We start from the raw sequence: 19,365 nt of genomic DNA, 5'->3' as shown, positions 1-19,365 counted from the left end.
CTGCTTCTCCCGCCCTCCACCGACGCGCCCACGGCCACTACAACCGCGGGAAACTCCGCGCCCAACCTAGCCTCGCCGGCCACCCCGCCTCAACCCGCCAGTCGCCTGCCCGTCACTCATCTCAGAATCGCTCAGTGATTGGATAAGGCTAGGGCCACAGGCGAGCGGGCGGGGCATGAAGCCGCACTCTCCCATTGGCCGGCACTCAGCGGAGCCGGTCACGTGGGGCACGACGTTTCGCGCCAATTTCGGTTGGTGTGCTGTCCCGCTGGCCGCGCGTTCTTCCTTTGCCTCCCCGAGGCGAGACCCCCTCCTGAGCCCGCCAGCCGCCGCCGTGCGGCCCCCGGCCGAGATGGCACTCAAGGACTACGCGGCCGAGAAAGGTGAGACCCGGGGAGGCGTTCTGCTCCGGGGAGCTTCGCGGCGCACACCTTGGTGGCGGGAGCCCGTGACTGAAGTGGGGTCCTGAGGTCGGCCGGCTCTGGGCCGCTGGAGGACGGAGGCCGAGCTCGAGCCCGGCGGTGCCTCAGAGGGTCTCCGGGAGGCATCGAGATCGGAGTGCTGAACTAGCCCGAGAAGGGTGTTGGGGTCGTTGGACGCATTTGGGGGTGCTGCCAGGGAGAAGGGAAGGACGGTCGCACCCTGGAGAATTGCGGCTCTCTCGGGGCACCTAGGGCTCTGGGTCGTTGACATGGGGAATCCCGGACCCGCCTTCGCTCCTTGGGTCACTCGCGAATTCCCGCGTCCGGCCCTGGCGCGCGCCCACGCCGAAGCCCCGGGTAGCGGGCGGGCCGCGGAGGGCCGCTGCGCGCCGCGATTGGCTGTTGTCCGTCGCCCTCCAAACGGAAGTGGAGGCGGGCGGAAGTGGCGCGGCGCGGTCGGAGGGAGTGTGGCGTGTAAACAGTGTTCTTCCGCGCGCGAGCCTCGAAGGCCCCTGCGGAGGGTGGAGGCGCGCCTGGAACTTGGGGAGGCTGAGCTCGGCGCCGCCTCAGGCGGCGGTCAGGCGGGACGCGACCGGACGGAGCGCCTTGGGCGCGCTGGCCAATCGCCGGGCGGGCTCCCGCCCCGGGCGGAGGAATCCCGGGCGGTGAGGCGGTTGAAGTCCGGGCCCATGTGCTTCTTTGTTTACTAAGAGCGGAAGCAGTGGCGGGAGCGGGGGTGGGGTGGGGTGCCAGGGAGGCCTGCTGGGCCGAGGTCCTGGCCGGAGCGGGGTCTTCGTGGACCCCGATGAGAAGTGGGAGGCGTGAGTGTGGAAGAGCCGAGCGTCGTGAACAGGCGAGCTCTTGACTCAGTCGAGGGCTGTGGGACTGAGCTTCCCAACCGCGGCAGAGCCGGGAATTCCCCTGGGGGAGGGCTGGGGGATACTTTAACTGTCGGGGGACCTGTATTCTTCCCCAGGTAAAAACGGACTTGAGAGAAGGAGTCCTGCCTACTTTGGGGAGAACTAGGTAGGCTTGTTTTAAATGTTTGGGTAGTTAAGTTTAGATTCTGTTTTAAATGAAAGCAAGCGTCTTGGCTTCCATTAGGGATTTAAAGTAAGGAGTCCAAAAAAGAAGAAGGGTTTTCTTTCTGTTTTGTAGAAAAGGTTAAGAAGTTCCTTCAGGAGTTTTATCAGGATGATGAACTTGGAAAGAAGCAGTTCAAGTATGGGAACCAGTTGGTAAGTCTGAGATTGGCAGTGGAAAATGGGATGACACTTAAGGGTTATATAGGGTGGCCTGTCTTGTTCCAGCAAGGATGTTTACTTGCAGGTGACTGTTTATTTTGAGACAAGGTCTCTTGTAGACCTAAGCTGGTTTTAAGACTTCGCTATATAGCTGAGATTGGTCTTGAACTCCTGCCTTTATCTCCCAAGTGCTGGGATTAAGTTGGGAGCTGACGAGTAGGAAATGCTCTGCTGGGCTGTGTTGCTCTTTTCTCCCCTGTGGGTGACTGGAGTAAACGGCCCGGGGCTTTTACTGCTTCTTTGTTTTCTCAGGTACAGCTGGCTCATCGAGAACAAGTGGCATTGTATGTGGACCTGGATGACGTAGCTGAGGATGATCCTGAATTGGTGGACTCAATTTGTGAGAATGCCAAGCGCTATGCGAGACTGTTTGCTGATGTTGTACAAGAGCTTCTCCCTCAGTACAAAGAAAGGGAGGTAAACACTGGAGGGCATAGTGGGCCATCATCTCAGATCCCAGTGCTTTCTGGGCTAGCAGAAAGATGTTGCCTGCCCCTCACTTACCTGTTGTCTTTAGGTGGTCAATAAAGATGTCTTGGATGTTTACATTGAGCATCGGCTGATGATGGAACAACGAAGCCGGGACCCAAGTGCAGCCAGAAGCCCCCAGAACCAGTACCCTCCCGAGCTCATGCGCAGATTGTGAGTTTGGGGGGGGGTGGCCAGGGTCAGAGACTTGTTCCCAGGACCTTGCTGATGATAGTTTTCTTCCCTTAGTGAACTGTACTTTCAAGGCCCAAGCAGCAATAAGCCTCGTGTAATCCGAGAAGTGCGGGCTGACTCTGTGGGGAAATTAGTAACTGTGCGTGGAATTGTCACTCGTGTCTCTGAAGTCAAGCCCAGGATGATGGTGGCCACATACACTTGTGATCAGTGTGGGGCAGAAACTTACCAGCCGGTATGTGTGACACAGAACAGGAAAGCTCTTGATTGGCTTTGAAAAACCATTTTAGCCAGTGATGACCAGCTATTGTTTTCTGGTTATTATAAAAGGTACTTGAGTATTTTCTGGTTGGTAGTGGCCTTTGCATCTATTCTGTTCTTAATTTCCAAGATATCTGCTGTGGGAAGCAAATGATTTCTGGGGTGGTTATAAAGGGCATCTTCTGATTTCCTTTGGTGTTTCTTTCCTCATATCCTAGATCCAGTCTCCTACTTTCATGCCTCTGATTATGTGTCCCAGCCAGGAGTGCCAAACCAACCGCTCTGGAGGGCGGCTATATCTGCAGACACGTGGCTCCAAGTTTATCAAATTCCAGGAGATGAAGATGCAAGAACATGTGAGTTTGGGGCAATGTGGTCTGAGGCAGTGGAAGGGGGTCCACCTGAATGCTGAAGTCACTTCCACAGTGGCACGAAAAAAGAATGAGAGGAAAGAGCTAAGGCAAAGAAGTTGCCTAGAGGCTGAGGGAGGTTTAGTAAGAATCTTCTGGTTGAGTTGGGAGGGCTTCACCTTCCCTCCTCTCTAGTCTTCTGAGGTTGGGCAGGTGAGAAGTCATTGCTGGGGTTCCTAGGAGGGAGAGTCAGGTCCCTGCAGGCCTTGGGTTCAAGGAGTCCTTGCCTCATGTATTCTCTCCTCCCTTAGAGTGACCAAGTGCCTGTAGGAAACATCCCTCGAGGCATTACGGTGCTGGTAGAAGGAGAGAACACAAGGATTGCCCAGCCTGGGGATCATGTCAGCGTCACAGGCATCTTCTTGCCAATGCTACGTACAGGCTTCCAACAGGTGGCACAGGTAAGAGGGAATTTGGATGAGGAAACAATTCCTTTTCCCCCTCAGAAAACTACAAGTAACAAAATGCGCCAAGCACTGTAGAAGTGCTGGTTTTGCCAAGTAGCCATCAGAGAATCAGGTGATGACTAGGTTACAGACTTTTGATTCACATCTTGGCATTCTCCTGCCCAAGGGTTTACTCTCAGAAACTTACCTGGAAGCCCACCGAATTGTGAAGATGAATAAGAGTGAGGATGATGAAGCTGGGGCTGGAGAGCTGACCAGAGAAGAACTGAGGCAGATTGCAGGTGAGGGCCCAGCCGACCATGTAGATGCTGAATTACATTTCAGCCTTTTGTACCCCCCAAAAGAATGTTCCATTCGTACTTCTTTGCAGAGGAGGATTTCTATGAAAAGCTGGCTGCTTCTATTGCCCCAGAGATATATGGGCATGAAGATGTGAAGAAGGCTCTGTTGCTGCTGCTGGTGGGCGGTGTGGATCAGTCTCCCCGAGGCATGAAAATCAGGGGTAAGAAGGAACAGGGAGACAGTTGTAAGGTCAAAGTTGTTTGGAGAGGGGAACAAGCATGTTATGGGTTAGTATCACTCAGGACCACAAAGTAAAAATAGTTTGGATCCAGGCTTCATGTTGCATGGGGGAGTAGAATAATGGGGAATTTGGAAGCAGAGCTGCACTTCAGAAGTTATTTTCTCTGTTGGTGGGTAACTGTGATTGAGAATGGTCCCTCGGGGGCTTCCTTCCAGGAAACATCAATATCTGCCTGATGGGGGATCCTGGTGTGGCCAAGTCTCAGCTCCTGTCTTTCATTGATCGCCTGGCCCCCCGAAGTGAGTAGAGATTAGGGTAGGACTCATCTTACAGAGATGGGGGTCACAACGTTGCATCTGTGAGGACTTGAACTACCTCAGGAAGGTAGGCTCGGGCTGTGGAGAGCAGCTGTTCTGCAGCCCAGGCCGTCCTATCCCTGTTTGTGCTTTGTCATACGCTTGCTCCCTTCCATGTTTCTTTAAACCCACCTGCTTTTTTCTCCCCAGGCCAGTACACCACAGGCCGTGGCTCCTCTGGAGTGGGGCTCACAGCAGCTGTGCTGAGAGACTCTGTAAGTGGAGAGCTGACTTTAGAGGGTGGGGCCCTTGTGCTGGCCGACCAGGGCGTATGCTGCATTGATGAGTTTGACAAGATGGCTGAGGCTGACCGCACAGCTATCCATGAGGTCATGGAACAGCAGACCATCTCCATCGCCAAAGCAGGCATTCTTACCACACTCAATGCCCGCTGCTCCATCCTGGCGGCTGCCAACCCTGCCTATGGGCGCTACAATCCCCGTCGGAGCCTGGAACAGAATATACAGCTTCCTGCTGCACTGCTCTCCCGGTTTGACCTTCTCTGGCTGATTCAGGACCGGCCTGACCGAGACAATGACCTCCGGTGAACACAGCTCTTCCCTGACGGTCTGGAGGGAAGAGGGGAGCTGAAGTCAGAAAGCCCCACAACTTCTTTACTTGGAAATGCAGACCCTTTTCCTTACACAGCTGGGCATTTCCAGTGTGTGAGGTGATGGTACTAGGGCTGAGACATGGTTGAGGGTTTCCTGGGAGGTCTGTCCTTTCTATGGTGTAAGAAGTGTATTTAGCTAAGGGATAACGACGTGGGGGGGGGGTGCTCCTAAAGAATGTTCCTCCTATGCTCTTCTCAGGTTGGCCCAGCACATCACCTATGTGCACCAGCATAGCCGGCAGCCTCCTGCCCAGTTTGAACCTTTGGACATGAAACTTATGAGGTAGGAGAGCTGGGTAGAGATGGGCTTACCTCAGGGAAGGGTCCAATGTGACATTGTACTGGGCTTAGTGTCTCCTGAAAAGCTTTCAAAAGTCCTTTTCACTAATTCTCTTGAAGTAAATAATACTCAACAAAGTCTGTTCCCTTCTGTCATAAACTCAGGAACTGGCTCATCCCTTTGACAGGTGGGTTTATCTTGTTCTTCAAAAGGTTATTGTCATGAAAAGGTAGAAGTCATTTGAAATGGAGTGGTAGCTCTAGAGTCCTGAAATAAACACTCAAGCCAAGTACACAGTCACCCACTGTCTTCCTACATAGGCCTTTCTCAGTGGGGATCCCTTAGAAGCAGGTCTGTGTACTGTATTTCTCCTCTTGCTGCTTTCCCACGAGCCTTGTCTCCCACAGACGGTACATAGCTATGTGCCGCGAGAGGCAGCCCACAGTGCCTGAGTCTCTGGCTGACTACATCACAGCAGCCTATGTGGAGATGAGGCGAGAGGCCTGGGCCAGTAAGGATGCCACCTATACTTCTGCCCGGACCCTGCTGGCCATTCTCCGACTTTCTACCGCTCTGGTGAGTGCTGGGCCCCTGTCGGCTAGAGGGCTGACCCTTGCCTGGCACCTCACCTTAGCACCATCTTCTCACTGCCTCCTCCATCCCTTCTCTGCCTTGCTGAGGCTAAAGTGCTGACAGTGCAGATAGTGGTCCTCTCCGTGCTACCGCACTGTGGGTACTTGCTGCTCCAGCAGGGCATGCACAGCGCATGTGGAGGGAACGGCCTACTCGCTGCTTCAACCCAAGAGGGGTAGAAGGGTTCCTTGAGTTCATGTCTAGCCCTGGTGTTAGAAACATTTGTTCTGTCCTTCCATCTTGGACCTTAGTCATGGGGGCTCCAAAGTGCTGTTCGTGCAGGTAGTGTGATTACCTGACCTACTGCTGAGCTAGCACTTCCCGAGCCCCCAGGACACAACCTCTCTGGCAGCTGTCACCATGGCTGAGCTCCCCAGGCTCCATCTGTCACAGTGGGGAGCCCACCAGAATTGAGAAGGGTCTAGTCTCCCTCACAGGACCGCTGAACACCGGGACTGGCCAGTGTTGAGAGGCGGAGACTTGGGCAATTGCTGGACGCTGCCCTGGGCATTGCACTTGTCTCGGTCTGACAGTGCCGGCCCAACGCTGCAGATGTTGGAGAAAGGGAGGGCCCCCATCTTGTTCCCTAAGTAGGCAGACATGGCTTGCCTAGCCTGAAAGCTTAACCAAAGAGAGGATCCCTGACTGCTTCATCCCTCTGTCCGCCTCTCCCCTGCCTCCCCTTAGGCACGCCTGCGGATGGTGGACACTGTGGAGAAGGAAGACGTGAATGAAGCCATAAGGCTAATGGAGATGTCAAAAGACTCACTTCTGGGTGACAAGGGGCAAACAGCCAGGTGAGCTGCTTGGTGAGAGACGAAGCTGGGCTTTCTTGAAATGTCACTATCTTTTGTTTCTATCCCATAAAAAAGTTTGGCCTCAGAATTCTGACACTTATTTCTGTTACTGTTGATGGTGGTTAGCTTTGTCCCCTGATCTTTTTGTACCCATGTTTCAGGACCCAGAGGCCAGCGGATGTGATATTTGCCACTGTCCGTGAATTGGTCTCAGGGGGCCGAAGTGTCCGCTTTTCTGAGGCAGAGCAGCGCTGCATATCGCGAGGCTTCACACCTGCCCAGTTCCAGGCAGCTCTAGATGAGTACGAGGAGTTAAATGTCTGGCAGGTCAATACTTCCCGCACAAGGATCACCTTTGTCTGATAGCATTCAGCTTGAGCCTGGGGCTCCCTGCAGTGTGACCTGCCCCTTCAGAAGGGTAAAGATGCCCTGGATGGAAGGAAGGACCTCCCTTTCCCCTGCTGCACTTGTTGCACTTACTCTTTTTGCTAATAAAGTGTTTTTTGATTCTGACATTTGATATTGTAAGATTTGTAGGTTCCTGTCTCCCCTGCAATCCACCTGCTGAGCAGCAAGATTTTGGGGGCTCAGCAAGGACTCAAGCCTGTAGAGGTCGTGTTGGGCAGGTTCTTCCCGTTTAGTTTGAAATACTGGCTAGCACCCTAGTAAGGGTGGCCTGTGTAAAGTGATGTCATGGATAAAACAGTGAAGGTAGATGGAAGCAAACAGCTTTTGACTCCCTTATGACAGTCCACCTAAGAACATAAGTGACCTCAAGTAGAGGTGAGCTTGCATTTACTGAAGTGTCAGGAAGACCTGATAGATTCTGCCTCTGAGCAAAGCTAGACCTGAACCCATAAAGATTCCAAGTTGAAAAAATAGTGTAATGCCTGACAGAGGACAGAGCCACTGGAGGAGGTGCTGAGGGGCTGTTCCTCTTTTATTAGTGACAACAGTTTCTCTAGAGGGGAGTGTAGTGCCCAGTTCCATGGGACAGTTGTCAACTCTGGGCATCATCCCTTCAAATGCCCTCATCAGAAGAACAGTCCCCGCATTCGCCTGCCAATGCCTTGTCGATCGTAGAGGACGTTGAACTTGTTCACAAATTGATTCATGGTGTTGCAAGTTTTGGTGATGGTGCCAAGGTAGGCCATGAGCCCCACGTCATTGCATTGCTGGGAGGGAACACAAAGAACCAGTTCCCAAGGGGTTCCCTCACAGAGCAGCTAAGGACCATTGAGCCCCACCTCCCCACGGGTCTTGCACTCACATCATAAAAGTCTGTCTTGAACTTGTCTGTGCTGAGGACTGGGAGGCAGTGGCACAGAGCATAGGCCTCCCGCAGGATCTCATGGTTGAAGGGGACTTCTCCTAAGAGCATAATGAGGATACTGTGATATGGATGCTGTTACTTCTCTGGGAAGTGGAAGATGTTATGAGTGACAGGGACCTGTCCTACCTGCTTCAGAGGCCTTGACGTACTCCAGGATGAGCTTCACGCGGCTATGCAGCATCTTGATGGCACTGTGCTGTGCTATCAGGTGTTCAGCCACTGCAGAGACAGGGACACCAGGAGTAGGAAGACAACATGGCCACACCTTCTACCCTCACTGCCAAAATAGCACCTTCCTCCCTTACCAGTGGAGTTCTCTCCACTGCCTGTAGCTGTCATTCGGGCCACGTGGTCTACACCAATGCGTTCAGCTTCCTCAGTGGCCAGAGTGTAAGTCAGTTCAGCAAACAGCATTGTGGCCTGCAGGGCAGAGGACCCCACACAGGGAGAGTCAGAAGCAGGAAACGGGCCAGGAGCAGGAGCTGAAGGTTGAAGGGCAGGCTATTACCTCTCCATTGATTATATCAATGACCGACTCAAAAACGCTGACGGGAAGCTGTGAAGAACAGGTGGAGATAAGCTCTTACCAAGTGCAAACACACTCTGAACCTATATTCTATGCCAGGCTGGCCTCAAACCTGCAATCTTCCTGCCTCAGCCTCCTGAGTACTTTACTTTTCATCATCTAATTTTCCCAAAACCCCAGTGGAGTAGAACTATACCCACCCACTGCACATATGAAGTGCCCCTGAGACACTGACGAGCCCCAGTCACAGCTGTGACTGACAGCAAGGAGGTCTAATTCAGGCACTCCCCAGTAGCTGTCACAGTAAAAACGGGGGGAGCAGGGCTGCGAAGATGACCAGGTTGGCAGAAACTTGTCCAGCTAGCATGAAGCCCCAGGTGTGGTGGTTTCAGGGCAGTGAATCCCAGCACTCGGGAAGCAGGAGCAAGAGGACCAGAATTACAAGGTCATCCTCTGCTATTTAGTGAACTTGAGGCCAGTCAAGGTTACACAAGACCCTGCCTCAAAAAAAACCATGGGCTGGAGAGACAGCTTTGTGGTTAAGGGGCTTGCTTTGCCTTAGGACCCAGGTTCAATTCCTCAGAACCCACATAAGCCAGATACATAGGGTGGCACAAACATCTCAAGTTCCTTTGCAGTGGTTGGAGGCCCTGGCATGCTCATTCATTCTTTCAAATATTTTCAAAAATTCAAAAAGCCAGGCGTGGTGGGCACATGCCTTTAATCTCAGCACTTGGGAGGCAGAGGTAGGAGGATCACCGTGAATTCAAGGCCACCCTGAAGCTACAGTGAATTCCAAGTCAACCGGAGCTACCTCAAAAACACAAAAATAAAGTTAAAAAAAAAGAAAAAAGACTAGCCAGGGAACTTGCAAAATGCATGCTAGCCTGCCTGGGTTCAATCCCCCAGCCACCCCACGTAACACTGGATGGGCAACTGTCTACAGCAGAAAGACCCTAGCACACCTATGCACACACACTCACTTGTGCTCTTGCAAATAAATTTTTAAAAATAGGGGCTAAAGAGATGGCTCAGCAGTTAGACACTTGTTTGCAAAGCCAGACACCCCAGGTTCAATTTCCCAGTACCCAGGTAAAGCCAGATGCAATGCACACATCTGGAGTTGCTTGCAGTGGTAAGTGGCTCTAATACACCCTTTCTTCTTCCCCCCCTAACCCTTCTGGTCTAATAAATAAAAGTGTCTACAAAATGAAATAAATGAGCCAGGCATGGTAGCTCATGCTTTTAATCCCAGCAATTGGAGGCTAAAATAGGGGAAAAGCCAGTTGAGTTGGAAGCCAGCCTGGGCTTACAAAGTGATTTCCAGGTCAACCTAGGCTAGGAGTTGAGACCCTGGTTCACAACAAAACAAGGGCTGAGACACTTGTTTACAAAGCCTGCTGGCACTGGGCATGCTGGAACATGCCTTTAGTCCCAGCACTCAGTAAGCAGAGGTAGGAGGATCACTGAGTTCAAGGCCAGCCTGAGAATACATAGTAAATTCTAGGTCAGCCTGAGCTGGGAGGGGGGACCTAAAAAGCCTGTGGCCTGGGTTCAATTCTTGTTCACATCCCCAGTACCCATGTAAAGCCAGATACACTAAGTGGCACATGTGTCATGCATCTGAAGTGCATTGTCAAGAGGCACTGGCACATCCATTCTCCCTCTTGCCTTTGCAAGCAAATAAAGAAAAAAAAAAAAAAAAAAAAAAAAGGCAGCAGGCATAGCAATAGATGAGCATGCCCACATGACAAAGGGACTCAGGGTCAGTAATACTCACATCTGTGTGCTTGGTCATAGGGTTCAACTTAAGAAAGAGGGGGCTTTCAATTATCTCGCACACCTGAAAGAGGACAAGAACGAGTGAGTGTCTCTTCTTCCCCTATCCTGTTCTCTACCCCACCCAGCATGCACATGTGTGAATGAATCTGTATACCTGCTTATGGACGTGGATGTCAGAAGGGTCAGGCGGCCCGCCTGTGGTATACCAACCCAGAAACTCCAGCTCTTTGAACACCTGTTTAACTGGAGAGAGAGAGACCAGAGCGCACAGTATTTCTTTAAGCCATTCATTCTTAATTTGATATACCTGGTGTATTTATATCAGCTCTTCCCTCCTCACATCCTAGATTTTTTTTTTTCATCTTGTCATCGCTCATCTTTTACTTGCCAAGGATGACCTTGAACTTTTGATCCTCCTGCCTCCACTTTCAGAGTGCTGAGATTACAGTTGAGTGCCACCACACCCGGTTTATGCCCAAACCGAGGGCTTCAAGAAGCATGCTAGGCAAACATCCTATCAACTGAGCTACATCCCCAACATTTACTTTCTTTTTCAAAAAACCTCCCCCTCCTCTTTCCCATCTATTCCCCTCTCACACTGCTCCTCCTTGGTATAATAATATTCCTTGTCAATGATAATCTTCTCTTCCACGGTGTGGGACAGCAGCTCAAAGGAGTTCATCACCTCGATATTTCGGCCCTCCTGCTTCCCGATCAGAGCCCCAATCACTGGGGGAGAGAACCACACGGAATAGGTGAGAATAAAGCATCCAAAATATTCCCTTAACCACCTGAGGGGGTCTGAGGTCAGCATTGACCAAGGACTGAGGAAACGGTGCTTCAGGGGTGGAGGACGAGGGTGCAAAGACCATTCTTCGGGGTTGGGGGGAGAGGTCCCCAAGAGAAGGTCTGGGGATTTACGCTCCACACTCACCCTGCATAGGCCGCCCCTCCTGGGAGCGCATGCGGATCCAGTGGTCAGAGATGTTGAGAATGACAAGGGGATGCAGAGCGACTGAAACACTCCCAGTCACCCCGGAGGCCATCACGCTGGGGACTACTAGAGGCAGAGGGAAAAGGCCGCTGGTGAGAGCTCAGGCTCCTCATTCCGCCCTGGAGACAGGATTAGAGGACGGCCGAGTCCGGGACGTACATCCCTCCCGCAAGCTACCCTGGGAGAGATGTCGCTTCTCCCAGGAGTACAAGAGGCCCAATGATAACCGGCAAAGGTGTTTCCAGAAGCCTCCTCGCTACGGCCTGTTACCTGCTGCATCCACTTCCATCCCGCTGCTCCCACCAGTTCCGTTCGCTGCAGCCGCTGCCGCCGCCATTTTCCCCGCGCCCGCCGTCTTCGGCCCCGCCCCTTTCCTTCTCGGCTTCCGTTGGCGCGCTGCGCATGCTCAGTATCCTTTAGACGCTGATTGGGCCACTGGCGGCTGCCAGTCCCTGAACACCTTGGGTAGCGCGAGGCTTCTAGGTTCCGGGAATCCCACAGCTTGCTTTCTTTCTCTTTCTTTTTCTTTCCTTCCTTCTTTTCTTTCTTCCCTTCCTCCCTCCTCTTTCCTTCCTTCCTTCCTTCCTCTCTTTCTGTCTGTTTCTCCCAAGAGATGGAGTTACAGGCTTATGCAACTGTTTAGAATCAACTATAGATGAGCTGGGGATGTGGTTCTGCAGAGGGCTGAAACACTGCGGGGGGGGGGGTGTAAAAAAGAAAAAAAGTGAACGTGGTGGAGACTGAGGAATGTTGTTTTACACAGAAGAGCAGAACTAGCCGGGCGTGGTGGCGCACGCCTTTAATCCTAGCACTCGGGAGGCAGAGGTAGGAGGATCGCCAAGAGTTCAAGGCCATCCTGAGACTACATAGTGAATTCCAGGTCAGCCTGAGCCAGAGTGAGACCCTACCTCAAAAAAAAAACAACAAAAAAACAGAAGAGCAGAACTAAGGCACAACGATCACGAGTCCCAGGCCAGCCTGGGCTACATACTGTGTCTGAAAAGAAGATGTAAATAAGACTGGAGAGATGGCTTAGCTGTTAAGGCACGAGCCTGCAAAGCCAGCAGACCCAGGTTCAGTTCTCCAGAACACACAAAAAGCCAGGTGCACAAGGTGGTGCATGTGTCTGGAATTCATTTGCAGCGGCGGGAGGCCCTGGTGTGCCCATTCTCTCTATCGGCCTCTTTCTCCTCCTATCCTGGCCGTACCAGGACTCAAAGAAAGCACTGATCAAGTGTTCAAACACATGAGGCTGTGGGGGATTTCTCATTCAACCATAACAGCGACCTCATGAGAAGAGACAGGCGAGAGTTCTTTTTTGCCATTTGAGGACTGCCAATTACGAACAAGGACGAGGGCACCTAACCTTGAACTTCCTAGCTTCCAGAACTGTTAGAAAGAAATGTGTATTGTTCAAGGCCCTCTAAATGGAGGGGCAAGTGATTTTCCACTAGGGACTGGAGTTGTTACTCTCCTTTTTTATTAAGACTTAAACAGACTATTAAATAAGGAGAAGGACAGAAGAAAAAGTACAGAGAGCTCCTGCCATATGAAAGGCAGGAAGGAATAGAGAGCCCAAGTGGGAGTAGGGGTCTCCTACCCCCACCATCTCTGCTCAGTAGGGCTGAGATGAGGGGGCTCTATCAGAACAGGGACCTGAAAGTTCAGGAAAGGTGAAAAGTCAAAAAAAGAAAGAAAAGAAAGGCAGAGAGCCTTTTATTTTTAAATCTTTATTTTCAAGTTCTGTGTGTATGAGTATACTTTGGTTACTTCCCATTTTATTTTATTTTTAATATTTTTTGTCCATTTTTTATTTATTTATTTGAGAGCGACAGACACAGAGAGAAAGACAGATAGAAGGAGAGGGAGAGAATGGGCGCGCCAGGGCCTCCAGCCTCTGCAAACGAACTGTAGACGCGACGCGTGCGCCCCCTTGTGCATCTGGCTAACGTGGGACCTGGGGAACCGAGCCTCGAACCGGGGTCCTTAGGCTTCACAGGCAAACGCTTAACCGCTAAGCCATCTCTCCAGCCCATCTTGCCATTTTAAACAAAAGCCAAACACATGCGCCAATTTTTATCATCTGGTTTTACATGGGTGATGGGTAATAAGAACTCTGACGAGTAGGCTTTGCAAGCAACCTCCTTTAACCACTTAACCACTAGCCATCTCCCTGCTCCTCCCCCATTTTAAATAGCTTTATATATTTATATATATTTGTTTTTATCTTGTTTATTTGAGAGCCATAGAGAGAGAGAGAGGAGAGTGGGCACACCAGAGCTTCCAGCCACTGCAAACAAACTCCAGACGCGTGCACCCCCTTGTGCATCTGGCTAACGTGGGTCCTGGGGAATAAAGCCCCAAACGGGATCCTTCGGCTCATAGGCAAGCGCTTAACCACTAAGCCATCTCTCCAGCCCAGCTTTTAAATTTTTTATTAATTAATTTTTTTATTTGCAAGAAGAGAGTGACAGGCCAAGAATGGGTGCATTAGGGCCTCCAGCTACTGCAAAGAACTCCAGATGTATGCACCACTTTTTACATGCATCTAGCTTACATGGGTACTGGGGAATGGAACTGAAGTTGTTAGGTTTTGCCGGCAAGTGCCTTAATCGCCGAGCCATCTCTCCAGCCCTATTTATTTATTTATTTTGTTTTTTGAGGTAGGGTCTCCTTCTAGCCCAGGCTGACCTGGAATTCACTATGTACTCTCAGGGTGGTTGAACTCATGGCTATCCTCCCACCTCTGCCTCTGAGTGCTGGGATTAAAGGCATGTGCCACCATGCCCGGCTGCTATTTATTTGATTATCATTTTTTTGTTGTCATTTTTTTCACCACTACGCCCAGCTCAGCCCTTATTTTTGTTTTGAGATAGGGTTTCATGTATTCCAGGCTGGCTTTGAACTTGTTAGTTAACCAATGATGACCTTGAATTCCTGATCCTCCTGCCTCCACTTCTGAAGTGTTGTGACTACAGGTGTGCTTTACCACACCTGCTTGTTGCTCCCCTATGACCTCAAAATTAGGTCATCACATCCCAGTAGCTATAACTTCATCTTTTCTCCAGTTAGTTACCTCCTATTTTTCCCTGAACCTTTTGTCTAGACTTTGGTCAAGTGTGAGTGAGACAAAGACACTTTTTTTGTTTTTTCAAATTCAACAAAAACCCATTATACTCCCAATGCATTAGTCAGGGCTCTCCAGAGGAATAAATCCAATGGAATATATATTTATAGAAAAGGGTTTCTTTAAGCAGTTGGAAGCTAGATAGTCTTAACAATGGCTGCCTGCATGTAGGAGAGACAAAGAACCTGGTATCTGCTTAATCCTAGAAACTAGAAGCCTCTGAACAAGAGAAACCCAGTGCTGAGTCTGAGGCTCAAGGTCTGGGAACTCCTTAGAGAGTCACTTCTGTGGGTGTTGGAGGCTAAAGAAACCGGAGTCTGATGTCTGTAGGAGACAGCAGCATCTACAATGTCCGAACATGCACTAAGGAAGAGCGGAGCTTGTGCACAGATGCTGGCTTTCGTCTTTTTCCACCTCTGTTCTCTCCAGGCTCCCCTGAGCTCACTCCCATGGCCCGGGGATATCTTGGACTCATGATCCTCCTGTCTTTGCTTTCTGAGCAGCTGAAATAACGGGCCTGGTGCTAGCAGGTTCAGGTGGCATCATCACCTTGCATTAACATCCTTGCCTTTTGATTTGCTGAGAAAGCATAAGGGCTGGGGTACAAGAAACATCTGATCCAGCAGGCAACAGGCCAAGTTCTAACTGTGTTATAGGCTTGGGCAAAAAATGTTCCTCAAATGATCAACAGCTGCGTGTGGTGGCACCTTTAATTCCAGCACTCGGGAGGCAGAGATAGGATCTCCACAAGTTTGAATCCACCCTGAGGTCAGCCTGGGCTAAAGTGAGACCCTACTTAGAAAAAACCAAAACAAACAAAAAAAAAAAAAAAAAAAGGAAAGAAAAAGAGATTGCTGGGTGTGGTGGTGCACATTCGGGAGGCAGGGGTATGAGTATCCCTGTGAGTTTGAGGCCACCCTGAGACTACATAATGAATTCCAGGTCAGCCTGGGCTAGAGTGAAACCCTATTTCAAAAAAAAAAAAAAAAAGACAAACAAAAAAGAAAAAAAATCAACAAGTCTGGGCTGGGGATATGGTTCAGCAGTTAAAGGAACTTGTTTGCAAAGCCTACTGGCACAGGTTTGATTCCCTAGCACTCACATAAAACCAGATACAAAGTGGCAAGAAACCCTGGTGGCGCACCCCCACACACATGCATGCAAATAAATAATTTTTCAAATGATCACCAGGTCTATAGGCAGAGCTGAGTAACGTCTCAAAACCTTTGAGGCAGCAGAAAGAAATGACATGATATGACACAGATGCCTGCTACTGGCTAGCATCTGAAGCATATACCTTTCCCTGATATTTGGAGCCACATGCAGGAAGATTCAATCTAAACTGCAGTTTACTTAAGCTCTGTAGGACAGAGGGAGTGAGTCAAGACTGAGACCCCCAAGGAGCTGTGAATTTTTGTTTCATTGCAGTATTATCAGATATGGAAAAACAGCCATTGGCAGTGTATCCAAAAGTTGTGTGTTAGGTTTAAGCAAAATATTATTCTTTGATCTCTTCTGTGTCCTAGCATGCAATGAGCTCATAGCTTCAGTCACTATGTGTCAGATGAAAGATGTCTGCATTTCCTTTGTGTTCTTAGAATCTGCAGGCTATGTAGATATGAGGTCACAACTCCTCCAGCTGTACAGACTCCAACATCTCTCTCCTTTATTTATTTATTTATTTATTTATTTTTTGAGGTAGGGTCTCACTGTAGAAGACCAGGCTGACCTGGAATTCACTCTATAGTCTGCCTCCCAAGTGCTGGGATTAAAGGCATGCAGCACCACGCCCGGCTTCTCTCTTTTTGATCCTTCAAGATAGGGTCTCACTCTAGCCCAGGCTGACCTGGAATTCACTATGTCGTCTCAAGGTGGACTCAAACTCACACCAATCCTCCTACCTCTGCCTCCTGAGTGCTGGTATTAATGGCATGCGCCACCACACCTGGCTCTCCCTCTCTCTTTTGGTTTTTCGAGGTAGGGTCTCACTCTAGCTCAGGCTGACCTGGAATCACTATGTAGTCTCAGGGTGGCCTCAAACTCATGGCAGTCCTCCTACCTCTGCCTCCTGAGTGCTGGGATTAAAGGCATGAACGACCATACCTGGCTCTTTTATTTTCTTTTCAGAGAGAGAGGGAGAAGGGATAGAGAATTGGTGTGCCAGTACCTCAGCCACTGCAATCAAACTCCAGATGCTTTCACCACCTAGTGGGCATGTGGGATCTGAAGAGTAGAACACGTGTCCTTAGGCTTCCCAGGCAAGTGTCTTAACTGCTAAGCCATCTCTCCAGCCCACCACCCTCTTTTTTTTTTTTTTTTGTAAGCATGGATAAAATAATAAACTTAAGCCGGGCATGGTGGTGCACACCTTTAATCCCAGCACTCAGGAGGCAGAGGTAGGAGGATCAACATGAGTTCAAGACCATCCTGAGACTTTGTAGTAAATTCCAGGTCAGCCTGGGCTAGAGGGAGACCCTACCTTGAAAAACAAAAAATAATAATAAGCCTAGGCCCAAACTGTTTGCTTGTTTGTTTGAGAGAGAGAAAGAGAGAGCGAAAATGAGTGTGCCAGGGCCTGTAGCCACTGCAAATGAAGTTGACACATGTGTCGCCATGTGCATCTGCCTTACGTGGGTTCTAGGGAATCAATCTGGGTCCTCACACTTCCCAGACAAGCACCTTAACCACTAAGCTATCTTTCTCTTGTGTCATTCCAATTTGATTGACTGCACAAAGATTTAAAAAAATCATTACTATGGCTCCAATAAGGACGTACATGTGATTTTTGAGCTATCTAAAGGGATTTAATGGAACTATGCTATCAGCTGCACCCTGGACCCCTGTTCCATTCACTACAGGCAAACTTGCATGACTTGTTGCTAACATTTGTGCTTGAAGTGTTAAAATAGCTAATGAATGGGTCTGGAGAGATGGCTTAGCGGTTAAGGCCTGCAAAGTCAAAGGATCCCGGATTGAGTCTCCGGGACCTATGTATACCAGATGCCCAAGGGGGCATGTGCATCTGGAGTTCGTTTGCAGTTTCTGGAAGCCCAGGCATGCCCATTCTCTCTGTCTCTCAAATAGATAAGTAAATAAAATTTAAAAAATATCTAATGAAGCATTATGAAAAGGATTTAGTCCCAATAAATGATTGTTGAAAAGTTCCCAGTTATGTTGGAATCTATTATATGATACCCAGGTGTCACAGAGAGTGGTAATATTGGACCAGGTATGGTGGCACATGCCTTTAATCCCAGCATTTGGAAGGCAGAGGTAGAAGGATCGTCGTGAGTTCAAGGCCACCCTAAGACTCCATAATGAATTCCAGGTCAGCCTGGGCTAGACTGAGACCCTACCTTGAAAAACAAAAACAAACAAACAAAAAAAGTGGTAATATTATAATGTCATTTTAATTTATTTGTGTATTTTAAATCTTGCAACTGTTACTTTCAGATGAGGCTGCTTGGTGTAGTTCTGATAGACTTAAACTGGAATGGGACAAAATGAAAAAATTAAGAGTTAAAAAAGAAGGCAGGCATGGAGGTGCATGCCTTTAATCCCAGCACTTGGGAGGCAGAGGTAGGAGGATCACCATCACCTTGAGTTTGAAACCACCTCAGACTACATAGTGAATTCCAGGACAGCCTGGGCTAGAGAGCAAGACCCTACCAAAAAAATAAATAAATTAAATAAATAAAGAAAGAAAGAATAAAGAAGAAAACATAATTTACTTATTTAAGAGAGAGAGAAATTGTGTATAGACATACCAGGTCCTCTTGCAACTACTAACGAATTCCAGATGCGTGCACCACCTTGTCCATCTGGCTTATGTAGGTCCTGGGGAATCAAACCTGGGTCCTTTGGCTTTGTAAACAAACGCCTTAATTGCTAAGCCATCTCTCCAGCCCTGATTTTCTTTTTTGAGGTAGGGTCTCACTCTAGTCCAAGCTGACCTGGAATTCATTATGTAGTTTTAGGGTGGCCTCAAACTCACAGTGATCCTCCTACCTCTGCCTCCTGAGTGCTGGGATTAAAGGTGTGTGCCACTACGCTTGGCACAAGATATATTTTAAAAAAAAATACTATTTTTGAGAGATGGCTGAATGGTTAAGCACAAGATATTTTTAAATAGAGAGGGAGAATTGGCACACCAGGGCCTCCAGCCATTGTCATCAAACTCTAGGCACATGCATAACTTTGTGCAAATGTGCGACTTTAGGCATGCGTCACCTTGTGCGTCTGGCTTACGTGATTCTGGAGAGTTGAAGTAGGTCCATAGCCTTCTCAGGCAAGCGCCTAAACTGCTAAGCCATCTCTCCAGCCCTAAATACCTGTTTATTTTTATTTTTGGTTTTTTGAGGTAGGGTCTCACTCTAGCCCAGGCTGACCTGGAATTCACTCTGTAATCTCAGAGTGGCCTCGAATTTACTGTGATCCTCCTACCTCTGCCTCCTACCTCTGCTGGGATTAAAGGTGTGCGCCATCACGCCTGGCTCTAATTCCCTAATTTTTAAAGTTATTTATTTGCATGCGTGCGTGTGTGTGCGTGTATAGATGCGCCAGGGCCTCTTGCTGCTGCCAACAAATATGAGAGATGCTGTGCCAGTTTTTTTTCCCCCCTAGGTAGGGTCTCACTCTAGCCCAGGCTGTCCTGGAATCCTCTATGTATTTTCAAAGGTGGCCTTGAACTCACAGCGATCCTCCTACCTCTGCTGGCATTAAAGGCGTGGGCCAGCCTCCAACAAGCTTTGCAAGCAAGCGCCTTTAACCGTGATGCCATTCGCCCAGCTTCCCCAACTTCAGTTTTTCCTGGATTTTTTGGACTTTGAAGACAAGATCTCATGACTCTACAGCCAGGTTGACCTTGCTCACTGTGTAGGCCATTCTAGTTATGGAAATCCTGGGAATCCTCCTGCCTCAGGCTCCCAAGTAGG

At 49.5% G+C, this 19,365-nt stretch overlaps 2 protein-coding genes across 6 annotated transcripts; one reads left to right on the top strand and one right to left on the bottom strand.

Annotated features, from left to right (window-relative positions):
* The first annotated feature begins 235 nt into the window (after positions 1-235).
* Mcm7 (minichromosome maintenance complex component 7) lies at positions 236-7,182 on the top strand. 2 transcript variants are annotated; one of them, XM_004666325.2, is made up of 15 exons: positions 236-383; positions 1,581-1,660; positions 1,979-2,143; positions 2,244-2,368; positions 2,444-2,624; positions 2,869-3,006; positions 3,312-3,461; positions 3,634-3,748; positions 3,838-3,969; positions 4,206-4,289; positions 4,497-4,890; positions 5,159-5,242; positions 5,647-5,815; positions 6,560-6,669; positions 6,831-7,182. In XM_004666325.2, exons 1-15 carry the CDS (start codon positions 353-355, stop codon positions 7,030-7,032), a joined length of 2,160 nt encoding a protein of 719 aa, XP_004666382.1. In that variant the 5' UTR covers positions 236-352; the 3' UTR covers positions 7,033-7,182. The 2 variants fall into 2 exon arrangements, with proteins under 2 accessions (XP_004666382.1, XP_044999761.1); XM_045143826.1 differs by lacking the exon at positions 236-383 and adding an exon at positions 1,173-1,448.
* Positions 7,183-7,591: 409 nt separating this feature from the next.
* Positions 7,592-11,668, bottom strand: Cops6 (COP9 signalosome subunit 6). 4 transcript variants are annotated; one of them, XM_004666326.2, is made up of 10 exons: positions 11,575-11,668; positions 11,245-11,370; positions 10,908-11,039; positions 10,465-10,553; positions 10,309-10,371; positions 8,511-8,558; positions 8,308-8,422; positions 8,129-8,221; positions 7,940-8,040; positions 7,592-7,844 (listed from the first exon to the last, which is right to left on the bottom strand). In XM_004666326.2, the coding sequence occupies exons 1-10, from the start codon at positions 11,639-11,641 to the stop codon at positions 7,704-7,706; spliced, it is 975 nt and encodes a 324-aa protein (XP_004666383.1). In that variant the 5' UTR covers positions 11,642-11,668; the 3' UTR covers positions 7,592-7,703. The 4 variants fall into 4 exon arrangements, with proteins under 4 accessions (XP_004666383.1, XP_004666384.1, XP_044999382.1 ...); XM_004666327.3 differs by having other exon boundaries at positions 11,245-11,367; positions 11,575-11,651; XM_045143447.1 differs by lacking the exon at positions 10,908-11,039.
* Positions 11,669-19,365: the final 7,697 nt, after the last annotated feature.

Source organism: Jaculus jaculus, chromosome 2 (assembly GCF_020740685.1).
Source record: "Jaculus jaculus isolate mJacJac1 chromosome 2, mJacJac1.mat.Y.cur, whole genome shotgun sequence".
NCBI lineage: Eukaryota > Metazoa > Chordata > Mammalia > Rodentia > Dipodidae > Jaculus > Jaculus jaculus.
Note: the sequence above shows the minus strand (reverse complement) of the source record. Positions and strands in the feature narration are given on the sequence as shown.

Excerpts from the sequence above, each read along its gene's own strand:
- Mcm7 (XM_004666325.2), top strand. The coding sequence starts at position 353 with ATGGCACTCAAGGACTACGCGGCCGAGAAAG. Across the intron at positions 2,144-2,243 it reads CTCAGTACAAAGAAAGGGAG|GTGGTCAATAAAGATGTCTT; the intron begins GTAAACACTGGA and ends TGTTGTCTTTAG. Across the intron at positions 3,462-3,633 it reads GCTTCCAACAGGTGGCACAG|GGTTTACTCTCAGAAACTTA; the intron begins GTAAGAGGGAAT and ends CTCCTGCCCAAG.
- Cops6 (XM_004666326.2), bottom strand. The coding sequence starts at position 11,641 with ATGGCGGCGGCAGCGGCTGCAGCGAACGGAACTGGTGGGAGCAGCGGG. Across the intron at positions 10,372-10,464 it reads ACATCCACGTCCATAAGCAG|GTGTGCGAGATAATTGAAAG; the intron begins GTATACAGATTC and ends GTCCTCTTTCAG. Across the intron at positions 8,041-8,128 it reads CGTCAAGGCCTCTGAAGCAG|GAGAAGTCCCCTTCAACCAT; the intron begins GTAGGACAGGTC and ends TTATGCTCTTAG.